The following is a 14,313-nucleotide window of genomic DNA, read 5'->3' as shown; positions in this document are numbered from 1 at the left end:
TCTTTCACACAGCACAATTCTACTGACAATAAAACACTTTCTAACATTCTTACCTATTAGAAATAGCACAGTACAACTCTACTGATGATAGTGATGTGGAAAGTTTCAGACTGGGCAAAGCACATAGCAATGCAATATGAACCATCTATGGGTAACGCATATCATTTCAAGCCTGTCAATCAGGCACTGTCACTTCAATGTTATAAAAATGCTTATCTAGGTTTCCTTCCTAAAAAGTGTTAATAATTTCTTGGAACTATATATAATTATATAATATATACCTATGCTACAATATAGTGATTAGTAGACTAAATTACACTTGATATGCGGAGACATGAAGTAGTAATAAAGATTTCTTCTTTCTATATTAATAACCTCACCTTCTAGTGAGAACGTTTGTGTATCCTTTTTTTGTGGTATGACATTTGATGTAAAATATGTATAAATCAAAATTTCTGAATCTCCAAGTTTATGATTGCTAATTCCAATACAAATGGGAAATTTAAGAAGTTAAAATATTTAATAAATATTATTTTGGATTAATATAATAATTAATAACTATTACTTAATATGCAATCACAATTACAAATTATCAGCTTAGCACTAAATAATAAAAATTATATTTTATATATTTTACATTCTGACAGTGAGAAAAAAGATTAATGCAATTGTTTAAGAGGTGAAGTAAGCAGAGAAAAAAAAGAGTTCTGTATAAATTTTATGTTTTAAAAAGTAGGAATTTATTTAAAAGACATATAGATGTGATCCTTAGGACATGGTGGAGTTGGCAGTGTTGGGCTTATGGTTTGGCTCAATGATCTTAAAGGTCTTTGCCTACCTAAATAGTTTTATGATTCTACAATTTTGAGGAAAGAATCAGAAAAGATAGATAGGGGAATGCAATGTTTCAAGTCACGTTACTAAAATGTAAGAAAACTTCTAATAAAGTGGAGGTACTTGCTAAATTAATGTGAGAAATAGAATATATGACTTCAGGGAAGTGATATATGGGTATAGCCAGATAGCAGGTAATACGTCTATGAAGGGACAGAGCCAGCGAAGATACAAGACTTCTTAAAATTTATATTATTTCGTTTTACTCATAAAATCTCCCAGGCCACTCCTTTTGTGCTTTGAGAGTATCTGCCACTTGTAAGAACTGCTGTGCAGGAATATGGTCACATTTTTACATAGTGATGCTACTGAGGATGGCACCTCCACAAAAGTATTTCCCTCAGAGGACGTAGAAATACCTTTAGCCATCTGCAGGATACCCTAAGTCATTTAGAAAGGATAATGAATCAGCTATATAAATGATACAGTTGGAAGATAAGGAAACTAATTGCTTAATTATCTTCTTAGGTCAGTTTATGTGACAGACCATTCTCTATGTGTCAGGAGTGGCATGTTTTCTAGTAAAAGCCAAGTAAATAAATGTGATAGTGAGAGGACTACTGAGCAGCATGACACTGAAAAGAGCTGCATGGGATTAATCAGGGCTTATCATTTAAGAATAATGGTAGAGATTTCAGTAATACTCATGTATTTGGTAGGAGGGTATAATGATGTGCTATAGAAAACAAAGCCATTGAAGGAGCAAGGAATATTATTTCAAGTGTCATGTAAGACTCTGTTAGAATTAGGAAGTTTTCTAGGAACAGTGTAGAATTTGTTTTATTGCCAAAAGAGGAACGTAGGAACTAATAGTGCACAAGGGAAGAACTAAAGCTTCATGAACTGGGACTAATTCTGGACAAGAAGGAGAATGCAAAAGCTCTCTGTGGTTCTAAAACCAAAATAAAAAGAATGTTTTGGTATAAATGATAAAGTAACAATTTATGCTAAACCAAGGAGACTTTTTTAAAAAAATGGAAGCGATTGAAGAACCAATGAGAAGTATTCTGCTGGACTTCATGTTTACTAAAAAGTAAGACCTCATTGACCATATGAAAGTCAAAGGCAGCTTTTCATGCAGTGACCATGAGATGGTGGAGTTTAGGATCCTGAGAGGGCACGATGAAAAGCAAACTCACAGTACCACTATTCAGGAGAGCAGACTTTGGTCTCTTCAAAGATCTACTTAGAAGAGTCCTGTGGGATAAGACCTTTGAGTGAAAAGAAGCCCACAAAATGCTGGTTAGTATTCAAGGACAATCACCTCTAAGCTCAAGAGAGCTCCATCCCAGTGACCAGGAAGTCAGCCAAAATTCCAGGAGGCCTGTGTGGATGAGCAATGAGCTCTTGGCCAAACTCACACTCAAATGAAAGCAAGGACAGGTAACCTGGGAGGAATACAGAAACACTACCCAAGCTACCTGGGATGAAGTTAGGACAGCTAGGAATTGAATCTGGCTAGAGATGAATTGAATCTGGCTAGACAACAAGAAGAGTTTCTATAAGCACATAGCAGACAAAGACTAGGGTAAATGTGTGCCCATTGCTCAACGAGATGGAGGACCTGGCTACACAGGAAATGAAAAAGATGGTAGTACTGAAAACATTCTTTGCCTCAGTCTTTCCTAGCAAGACCAGCCTTCAGGAATCCCACATCACAGAGACCAGGAGGAAGGGTTGGTGCAAAGAATACATATCCTTGGTAGAAGAGGATCAGGCTGGGGAATACTTGAGCAAACTGGACCACCCTAAGTCCATTGGCCTTAATCGGATGAACCTGTGAGCGTTGAGGGATCTGGCAGATTCATTGAAAAGCCACTCTCCGCAAACCTTTCACCTATCATGGTGACTAGAAGAACCCAAAGACTGAAATAATGCAAATGTCAGCCTAATTCCAGAAAGGTCAAGAAAGAGCACCTAAGGAACTACAGGCCAGTCAACCTCACCTGAATCTCTGGAAAGGCAATGGAACAGATCATCCTGGAAACCATTTCCAAGCACAATAAAAACGAGAAAATTATCAGAAGTCAGCATGGCTTCACTAAGGGACATCACATTCAATCAGCTTGATAACCATCTCCGATGAAGCAACTGGCCTGTAAATGAAGAGCAATGGATATAATCTGTCTGCACTTCTGTAAGACCTTTGATGCTGTCTCCCATCAGCTCCTCATCAGGAAGATGTTGATGTACAGGCTGGATGAGCAGACTGTGAGGTGGCCTGAAAACTGAGCTAATGACGAGTTCCAGAGGATGCTGAAAAGTGGTGTAAAGTTTAGTTGGAGGCCAGTGGCTAGAGGTATATTCGAGGAACTAATATTGTGTATAGTCCTGTTTAACTTCTTTATTAATGATGTGGATGATGGGACAGATTTTACCCTCAGACAGTTTGCAAATGACTGGATCATGCTGCCATCCAGAAGGACCTAAACAGCCTAGAGAAAAGGGCTGGCAGGAATGTCATGAAGTTCAACAAGAGGAATTGTAAAGTCCTGCAGCCATTGATGAACAACCCCAGGCACCAGTATATGCTGGGAATTGAACAACTGGAAAACAGCATGGCAGGAAAGGACTTAGTGGTTCCACTGGATAACAGATTGAATATGAGCCAGCAATATGACCTTGTCACAAAGAATGCTGGTGGCTGCATTAGACAAAGTATTGTTAGCAGGTCAAGAGAGAGGATCCTTCCCCTCTACTCAGCACTGGTGAGGCCACCTCTAGAGAGCTGTGTCCTGTTCTGGGCATCCCAGCATAAGAGAGACATGGACATACTGGAGAGAATCCAGAGAAGGGCCATAAGAGTGAATCAAGGACTGCACCTCTGACATGACAGAGAGCTGAAAATAATTACCCTGAAGAAGAAAAGGCTTGAGGGAATCTTATGAATGTATATGAATACCTGAAGGGAGAGTGTAAAGAGGAGGAAACCAGGCTTTTTTAGGTGGTGACCAGTGACAGGACAAGAGGCAACAGGCACAAACTGAAACACAGGAGGTTCCCTCTGAAAATCAGGAAACACTGATTCTGTGAGGGCAATGTAACACTAGTGTGTGCAGAGAAGCTGTGGAGTCTCCATTCTTAGAGATATTCAAAAGCTGTCTAGACGTAGACCTGGGCAACTGGCTGTAGGTGGCCCTTCTTAAGCAGGAATGGGCTCAAAAAGATGGTCGCCATCCTCAATCATCTTTCAACCTCAACCATTCTGTAATGTAATTGTATATAATGATTTAAACTAAAAATTCTTTATTTAGTAACTGGTATATAGATAGGATTTGTCTGAGAATAACATTCTCTAGAAGAATGGATTACATATTTTGCTAAAAGGAGAGACAAATTTGGTGGTCAAATAAAAATGTGAGTTGTATTTAAAGGTTTACACATAATCCAACACTCTTCTCTCACAGATCTACTTTTAATACCTCGACTACCCTTGTACATTTAGAAGATATCAATTCATCTCTCCTGGACTACACATCCATTACATGAACAGCCCCATTGATCTCGCTGTGATATGCATATTTGTTGTTTGAAATCTTATAATATTATACATAGTAACAGTTACGATTCATCAGTATTTTCCTGAAACGTACTAATAATATGTCTGCTTTCCCCCTTTTCCTCTCTTCCTTCTCTTGGGATTTAATTTAACAATATACTATGTTATCATGGATATCACTGTTTTGGAGATTATTAAAATATTCCCTTAATGTTTCTCATTACTTAATTCTGATATATACCCTCCATCTTAGCTGACATTTTCCACTTCCCGGGCTGACATTGTCGTTTAGTTCTCTGTGGTACATTTGTTGTCCGTAAGTATACCTCTTCCAAAGATGCATATACTTTAGAATATTCATGAGGAGAAAATGCACACACAATAATGTAGAAAATATTCACAGCTCTTACCAATTTACATGTTACAGTGATTTCAGCTGGAAACAAATGCGATCTTTTTTTAAAATGTTTTAAAATGGCCTCCAGGAGTAATCAGAATGAACTAAGCATCACTATTCTTAACAGTGTTCTGCATTAGTTTAAAAAAACACAATGCTTTTTATTTATAGTGCATTAGGATATATAAAAATGTTTTAATGGTTATTTTGTTAACAACTAGGCTACTTCAGTGAAAACATATATAGGCTATAATGAAAAAGTTCTGAATAAAAAATATTACATAGCATTGCTTCTAAATTACCTCTTTGTTTTCCCTATTCCTTAGTGGAATAGAAAGATTGTTCTGGAAACTACTTAATCCTTTATACAATATTTAGTACTCCTTTTTATTTCAGTCCAGAATCAGCCAAACAACATAAATGTTAAAGAAGTATGTTAAAAAAGAAAAAAAAAAAACAAACGAAAAAAACCACAAAAACCAACAAACCGAACTCAAGCCTGAGGAGAATCTTATCAGGCAAACTTCCATCCTAAGACCATAGGTTAGTGTAGAGAAACTACTCATGGAAGTAGGAATATAGGTTTATACTGCATCAAGCTGAGCTGGAGTAGGACCAAGTAATGTTTCTACTTTTAGTTCACCTTTTGTAATGGATGGGAAAGTGAATAGCAGACATAGGTCAAGACATTTTTTCCCCCTTTAGCAAAGGAATTCTGTTCTGCCTATTCATACCAAATCATCTACAGGAGGTATTAGGTCGAGCTGCCAGAAAGTAAGGGTACTTCAGTTTTAGTGAGTTCTCTACTTCCTGTCTTGACCTAATGTATGTTCTGTACTTATTACATTAAAATTGGAAGAGAACATGCATATTGGCTCATGCAAGAACTCTTTGGCGTATGAAATTCAATTAGTCTCTAGTTCGTGTTAGTTCAATGCTTGTGTGTCTTCTGTATTGGAAGCTGTAACAGTCTAATGAAGCCAAAACTCTCTTGTTCTAGCTTTCTGAACACCAGCTAAAGATCTTGGCTTGAGAAGGAAGTATAATTATTGGCACATTGATTCAGTGCATCTCCATAAGGTTCTCTGCAGCTCATATTATGTCATAAAAAGGAAACTGCCCTTCTCAGCTGAAATGCTAGGAGAATTTGTTAGTGACAGGACCATCTACTGTCTGTAGATTGTGAATCCTCCTTTTAGAGTAAGCTACAATAATGGGGAAAATATGCAAGTCTAGTGATGAAAAAATACCTTCACTGTATCATCAGTTTGTGGAAACAGAGAATCTCACAGATGATATCACTTGGTAGTGATGATTGTAGGGAGCTGGGAAAATAATATTTCTAATCCTGTGATAGCCATTGCTTCCCCAGAGATGTGTAAAGAAATGCTAAAAATATTATTAATTTTAATTTATCTCTAACCATTTTAAAACATTGTCAGGAATAAACAGAAACCTTGAATACCAAGGAACTACTGCAATCTTTCTCAACAGAAATCGTAACAATGATTTCTATCTTTCCTTTGGATAAGGAATCAAGTTAAAGTCAACTAATATAGTCTGTAAATGCTCTGCAGATTAGAGTTTTAAATTTCTGTTTGTTGCTTCTTTTCAGCAAGCAAAAGAATTTCAGACCATTCCTCATCATGCATTACTTGTTATGCTTCCATTTTAGTTTGCTGTCCCTTTCCCATTCTCACAAAAATTTCATTTTGCAATGTGTCTTTTTCCTTTCCACCTGTCTCCTCTTTTAAATAGCACACAATAACACAGGACTGGCAAAGTGACAATGTAACTGAGTGAGAAAATTAAATGTGTGACATGTCTCGTTAAAACTTAGTGCAAATTCTTGCATCACTGAAGACAGTTGCTTTAAATGTTACCTTAAGGATGAAGTGAAATAAATGACTCTCTTAGGTGAGTAAAATCTGGCTCAAAGCCATGACAGTTAAATCTAGCAACTAAGAGAATACTTCACAGGAGATAAACTAATCTGAAAATCTTTTAGAACAAGTGCAGCTACTGTTAAACAGCTGCATATTTTAATAGTTCAATTCATGATGCTTAAAATAAGTATCTCCATTGTGGAAATTCTAGATCTACTATTCTTTGCTGATTTCAGATCAAATCTGCCCTCTGTTGTGATTAGGTTTAGAGAGATTATCATTATTATTATTATTATTATGCAAAGTATCCAGTGAAGGTGCTAATATTATATGTGCTGTAGAAAAACTAGAGTGAAATTGTGCATTCCACAGGTGCATTTTGACATCACATGGCTAATCTTAGAAAAAAGCTAAGAGGTTACCATTTGTCCTGTAACTTGTCCTCAAAATTAGGAGAAATTCAGGACTTATTTGAACAAAATCTTAGAGGAGTGCACTGAGGTCTCATACTACAATATTTGATTAAATTAAGATATTGACAAATATATTGTAGAAGACAGGAGGAGAAAACCATTTTCTGGATTATGCAAAAAATAACGGCTATTATAAATTAAAAGAGTAAAAATATCTTTAGTGAGGTAGTATTGGAATAGCCTGTCATTTGTTAAATACTAAAGAAAAATGTAAATTGTATTGGAAAGGGTTCTATACAGAAACATATTCTATTAAGATTTAATAAGTGGGTGTGACTAACCTAATCTGCTCTTTCTTTCTCAAAGTATCATCTTCTGGCTTTTTTGGTCAAAAAAGGATTAACACTTTGTATGCTATTAGAAAAAAATCCATGATCTTTATATTCAGTTAAGAGGTTTCAGACACGAGTGGAATTCATGGGGACAAGGGAGTGGAGAGGGATGGGAAAAGAACACACTGCTATAATTGGCAGGTTTCATTTGAATCAATTAATTGGTGAATTATTATGTTGTTCATCTTAAGTCTTCAGAATGATATTTTGCAAAGATCTTTTACTGACCTTAAAAGACATTGAGCTGAATTCGGCTGTGGCATCTTTTCATTAACTCTTTTTATTTATGGTTGCATTTACCTTGAAGAACAAGGCAATACATACTAATTAACTCTGTTTTTATTGTACTTGAAGAAAACAGAAATCCATCTTTTAACACCTGTTTTCCTCTCTGTCTTGGATTGATAACTCAGTTTCTTTTTGAAGTACTGGCATAACACTGTTTTGTTACCTACTCTAAATATTCATTATCTTCTGTTTAAAATTACCATTCTTTTTCATTTATATGAAATCTTTCTCAATTTAAAAGTTTGTGTATCTAGTTTAGATAGATGACCAACTGTGCAAAACTGTCTTTCACAGTAATTGCAATTATTGTATGATGAAATGCGGCTATCTAAAATAAAACCAGCAGACATTCTGATTTTCTCTGCAGTGAGGAGAAATTATATATAAACCATGTATAACATTGATGGCTGAAAAGGGAATTATTTCTGTGGAAGAACAGCAAGAAATTCACTGGAAAAAAGAGTTTGCAAAATATCAGTGACAGATATGAAAACAAAACCACTTCTTCACAGATGATCATTTTGTGCAATAAAATTGCTAAATTAAACAGATGTCCTCCATTTCTCAGCTTGGCTGACATGAATCACAGATGCCCATTAGCCAAAATAACTATAGAAACCACTTTATGCTAAAAATAGCAGAGAATTATTTCACAGATTTTTTTTTTAATACTAGAGGAAAATGACAAAACTTTGCAGTACTGAGTGACACACTACTCACGTACTTCAGAGCTGAGTAAAGATTCAGTGTTCAAGGCTGCTAGGCACGCAGGGTAGTCTTTAGGCATCTTGATTCCTCTGATAACATCTGGATGGAATTAAGACGTGTTCTCATTCTTTGCTTGTATATAATACACATTGTCTCTCCTTTCATTATATCTGGAACCTTTGTTCATTGTATCTATAGCTTTGTATTTCCTGATCACCCAAGAAGACCTTCTGAAATGTCATTCTGAATTTGAAGTTTTCTACAATAACTGTGGACTGTTATGTGTGTATATATGAAATTTATATTAGATTACCAATCTGAAAGGAAATCATCGACATTTCTTAGAAAATGTGAAGTGTTATAGCTTAAAGTGTTCTTCTAAACTACGGTAGTCCTTATAAATACATTACCCTGAACTGCAACATTCAGCTCTCGAAAAGCCTTTATACGGACGTCTCAAACGTTATATGCAGCTTCCTTGCCAGTCTTTTGGCTTATAGGTAAAAACCTATAAAATTTGAATTTGGTAGAGGTAAGAGGATAATGATTTTGTGAGTTTTGTAAAAGAGTATTTTTACTTCCAAGTCAGCTCAGATTAGTAAAAATTTTTGACATACATAGCTACAGATACATACTAGACAAATATGTATGTAAAAAGATCTTTACAATCTGAACTATCTAAAAATGGTTGTTGAAAATCTTAATGCTTTATAGTGTAGAGGGTTTTTTTTTATTTTGTAATTTAGTTCTATTCACTACACTGTGTTTAAGCTTCTAGTGCCAAGTAGCATTCTGAATCACCAGAAGTTGATTGTTAGAATGACTAAATTATTTTACGGTTCCTGGTGTCCTTTTGCTAAGTATGACTCTTCAAAACAAATTCTGACCATGATTTGTGAATTAAATTTGGACAGATACTTTTTTCTGGGAACAGTTTACATGGGTTTATGCTATTCTAGAGATAGGTAATTTATTAGAATGGATTTTGCCAGACTCTCTGACTGATTTCTGAATTAATGGACAGGCACTGCAGCCTCAATGTACTATCTCCAACTTGTATGAGAATTTATAGTACCAGATCTAGCCTTGGAAAGCATATAGGAAAAATTTAATGTGCTCATTTAAAGATTTTCCTCCCATCTCACTCTTTCTTGCTCAAACTGACCTTTATTTTGTATTTCCAGTACATATCTCTAAGGAAGAGCAGCCTGCTGTAACTAACTGCTCTTCATCATTCTGTTGTGAAAATATTGTACCTAGTGCTCATGACTATTAGAGAGCTCTTAGGACCAAAACACTTTTGAAGACAAGGTAGTATCCTGGAAAAAAAAAAAAAAAAAAAAAAAAAAAAAACCACTTGCAAGGATTTTGAGGGATAGTTACACTAAAAGACATTATAAAATGGGCCACACCCTGCAAGATACTGTCCAGTCCCTTTAAAAGAACGTTATTTAGAAGGCTGAAAGTCACAGCTTCAATGGACCATCAAGATAGATGCATGAAGGATTAAAATTGACAGTAAAAATTTGTTACCCCAAAGAGGAGTGAGAATGACTTGAAACCTTCACTTTGAAGTCAGCAAGAGAAAGAAAACAAAGAATAAGATGTGTTTGCAAAAGGTTTCTCTTCTGTTTTCCTACTCTTCATGTTTGGTGGAGCTTCCTATTTCTTTAGTAGTAGTATAGAATTAAATAAAGTAGTAAGAAAATGTATACATTGCAATGTAAGCATACACATATGTAATGAAAGTAAAATTTAATTTGTCATTCTTTGATAAATATTTACAGTGTTTCTCAAAGTTTATTTCTGAACTGAAAGAAAACAGGCAAATCTTTATATACGAAATCAAAGTACAGAACAATAATAGTTTTCTAAATTTCTATCATAAAGGCTTTGATCCAAGATTTCGAATGAGCTCCTTCTGTTCTACATATTGCAAGTGTGTGGGAAAAATTCAGTGTTTGAAAATGTTTCATAGCAGAGAAGCTTACTTTCTGACTTCAGCTTATCCCACCAGTCTTAGAATCATAGGATGATAGAATTGTTTGAGTTAGAAGGGATCCTAAAGATCATCCAGTTCCAACCCCCCGGCCATGGGCAGACACCTCCCACTAGATCAGGATGCTCAAAGCCTCATCCAACCTGGCTTTGAACACCTCCAGGGATGGAGCATCCATGACATCCCTGGGCAAGCTGTTGCAGTGCCTCACCACCCTCACAGTATTTTTTTTTTTCCTAATACTAATCTAAATCTACCATCTTTCAGCTTAAAACCGTTACCACTCATCCTGTCACTACACTTGCTGATAAAAAGATCCTCTTTTCTTCAGGCATCCTTTACCTACTGGAAGTCTGCTATAAGATGTCCACAGAGCCTTTTCTTCTCTAGGCTAAACAAGCCCAACTGTCTCATTCTGTCCTCATGCGGGAGGTGCTCTGCCCTCTGCACATTTATGTAGTCCTCCTCTAGACTCACTCTGATTGATCCATGTCTTTCCCATGCTAAGGACCCCAGAACTAAATGCAGTACTCCAGGTGAAGTCTCATGAGAGCAGAGTAGAGGGGGAGAATCACCTCCCTTGAACTGCTGGTCACACTTTGTTCAATGCAGCCCAGGATACAGTTGGCAGTCCACTGTGTACATTTGGGTTTAGCCCAAAAGGCAAGGAAATCCACATAACAGTTGAATATTCTACCTCTGCTACTGACTTAAAATGGGTGCTATGGAAAACAGTATGAAGTCCCCATAGATAAAAAAGAGAAACCTTTATCTGACTGCATACCAAGGGGGATATTTATACTAACCTACTCATATAATGTTATGATCTGAAATGGGAGCTTAAGTTAACAAAAAACCTACACATGATTTTACAGCAGCTCTAATTGATGTTGTTAATTCATGCTCAAATAACTATTTTTAGGGAGGAATACATGCTCTAGTTGAGTCTGAAACTACTTGGAACATTCTGATATTTTTTAATATACTGCTTAAAAAGTCTTTATATATGCACTTAATATTTTAATCAGAGCTTCTACTTGATTTCATCCTTCTGCTGAACCCAAAATTAAAAAAAAAAAAATACATTTCATGCTGAAAATAAATCTGAATGCCTGATTCATTAAGTTAATTATGAAATCAATTACATTGGAAAGAACTTTCCAAGAAAGTGATGAGAGAAATTATGGTAAATGTATCCGAACAATCAAACGAGCCGACCACATTACTGTAGTAAACAAAGCAACATAATTAAATATTTTTTCTTTTTGTGGATGTGCTAAAGTAATTCAGTACTACAGGTCATTAATAGATAAAGTTAAGCTTCATATTACTTACATAATGGGTATCAAATCAATACTGAATGCTTAATATATTTGTTTCTTTCCTTTAGGCTATTTACATTAGCTGATGAAGTGAAAGCGATAATGACTTAAAATGAAATGGTCTCCATTTTAGCAGAAATATAAATAAAATGAAATAAAGTTCAAAAAAATTTAGTATGACATAGAACCAGTTGTTCTATTTTCCTTAATTGTCATGTATTCTGCCATGTTCTTTATCTGCTTAGTGAATTTACAACTAGCACAGCAGGCTGTGAATTTTAAATAGCATCTCTTCAAGGAAGGAAAAGGTCAGTATTAACATAAAAATATTCTTTAAGAATTGTAGTGCAAAGGTTTCTTAGCAGATAACAGGTGTTGCTGCAAGACTAAAATCTGCCACCACAGTCAAGTGAAAAGATTCTTGGAGCTAAGTTAGGAAACAAATGCCTCAGTATGACACCATGACTGCCAATCAATGATGTCTGAATGTTTGTTGGCATTAAATATGCTTATTGCACACAGAATTATTTAACAATTTTGCATTTTTTTTCCCTAAATAAAATGTTTGTGGTTTTTTTTGGTTTTTTTTTTTTTCAGCTTCATTCTGACCAGGACAAGGGAGATGGATCCCTCAAATACATTTTATCAGGAGATGGGGCTGGTACTCTTTTTATAATTGATGAGAAAACAGGTGATATTCATGCTACTCGAAGAATTGATAGGGAAGAGAAAGCCTTTTATACCCTGCGTGCCCAAGCTATTAATAGAAGAACTCTGAGACCAGTGGAACCTGAATCTGAGTTTGTCATCAAAATCCATGACATCAATGACAATGAACCAACATTTCCTGAAGAAATTTACACTGCTAGTGTTCCTGAAATGTCTGTAGTGGGTGAGTGCTTTATACTGAGGCACAAATGCATGCTCTGTGTTACTTGATGAATAATTTCCACATCCTCTAAAAAGTCAGTAATTTCCAAATTCTACCTCATAGGTTAAGTACTTTTCATTTTGGGTTGTTTAAGTATTGGAACTGCGTCCAGAAGCATATTTTATTGATTTCAGATCCATTTCTACTTTAAATATGCACTTAGAATATGCTTAGACTATTAAAGTTATTAATTTACAGTGATTTGGAAAATAAATATAAAGTAGTGAATGATGAACCACTGTCTCCCTTGAGAACTGTCAGAACAAGATCACTGAGTAAGCCTGTTGAAAGCTCAACAACTTTTTCCTTTCATTTCCGCTGGAGGTCCCCAGTGGTGACAAGCACTGAATGGAGAGCTCTTTCACTCTTTCTGTGGCTGAAGACAGTTCTATATTTACTTATACCTTGATGATGCAACTGCCTGAAGGTAGATGCTATTCATTTTGCTTTCAGTTTTTAGTGTATGGACAAATCATCTTGTTCTTTCAGTTCCTCCCTTAACTCCCTCATGAATGGAAGATTCAAGAATCTTAAACAGCTGTTCAAGTTAATCTTTCCTCTGTATTTTCAGTTCCTGTCTTAACTACAAAGTTGTGGCCTGAGTCATGCCAGCTGATCAGATTAGTAAACAATAGCATTTTGGAACATGAGCTATTATTATAGTATATTCAATACCACTGCCTGAACTAGATCAAACAGTGGTCTGAGATGTTTTATAAGTTTTGCTTTCCTGGGTTTTGGAAAATGTTAGAAGACCATGAAAGTATGTAATTATTGAAAGAGAATGACCTCATGAATGCTGTGCACAATGCGTGGAAGCATATTTCTGATAACTTTCTATTCTTAATAAGATATTTCAATCAACTTTTAGTCTGTGATTGAATAATTTTTAAAACACCCAGCAATGAGCAAGCAGTTTTTAGTATAAAGGAAAATAAAAAGGAAAGAGGAAGAAATCTCTCAGATGACTGCACAGAGCTTTGCTGGAATCCCATTAAACTAGTGCACATAAACAGGAAAACTGAGAGTCTTCTTTCTTTACTGCTTCAAAATAGAACAAAATGTAATACTGATTTATTAATATATTGATCAGTTCACTAGAATCATGCATTTCCATAAACGTATATAGATTTATGTACAGCACCTTGAAAGAGAATTGTTGCATTTTCCAGAGAGGCATATGGCAAGATTACAGTAAGGTTGAAAAAATACATCTTAGACCTTCCACTTTATTTCTCATGTTCTTTCTATAAACTCCAGAAGGTATTGCTTAAAATATTTTTAGAAAGATTTTATGAAAACAATTCAGTGTTTTCATCAATCATTATGCTACAGTGTAACATGAAGGTAAAATCTATTTATTCATAATTTTGTCAGTCTCAATGATGTAAAGTTCATATTTTTCTGAAGTGTTATCAAACACTCAAGACATTATTTCAATGATTTTAAAATATTCAGGATGTGAGGTTCCAGTACTTCCACATAGATCATACAAATTTTGAAACTACGAATTTTGCTGAGCAGCAATAAAATAAAAACATCATGAGAAAAAGGCATAAGCTGTTAAGAAAAATATCAAAAAAC

The 14,313-nt window shown here is 35.3% G+C and overlaps 1 protein-coding gene across 5 annotated transcripts in view; it reads left to right on the top strand.

Annotated features, from left to right (window-relative positions):
• The window catches only part of CDH10 (cadherin 10), a 106,107-nt gene that overhangs the window by 49,434 nt on the left and 42,360 nt on the right, over positions 1–14,313 (top strand). For all 5 annotated transcript variants that reach the window (XM_054059142.1, XM_054059139.1, XM_054059138.1 and 2 more), the window contains one exon: positions 12,396–12,690. In XM_054059142.1, the coding sequence (XP_053915117.1) occupies positions 12,396–12,690 (295 nt within the window). The remainder of the gene's footprint in view (positions 1–12,395; positions 12,691–14,313) is intronic.

This window comes from Cuculus canorus, chromosome 2 (assembly GCF_017976375.1).
Source record: "Cuculus canorus isolate bCucCan1 chromosome 2, bCucCan1.pri, whole genome shotgun sequence".
Classification (NCBI taxonomy): domain Eukaryota; kingdom Metazoa; phylum Chordata; class Aves; order Cuculiformes; family Cuculidae; genus Cuculus; species Cuculus canorus.
This window is presented reverse-complemented; position numbering and strand designations above follow the sequence as displayed.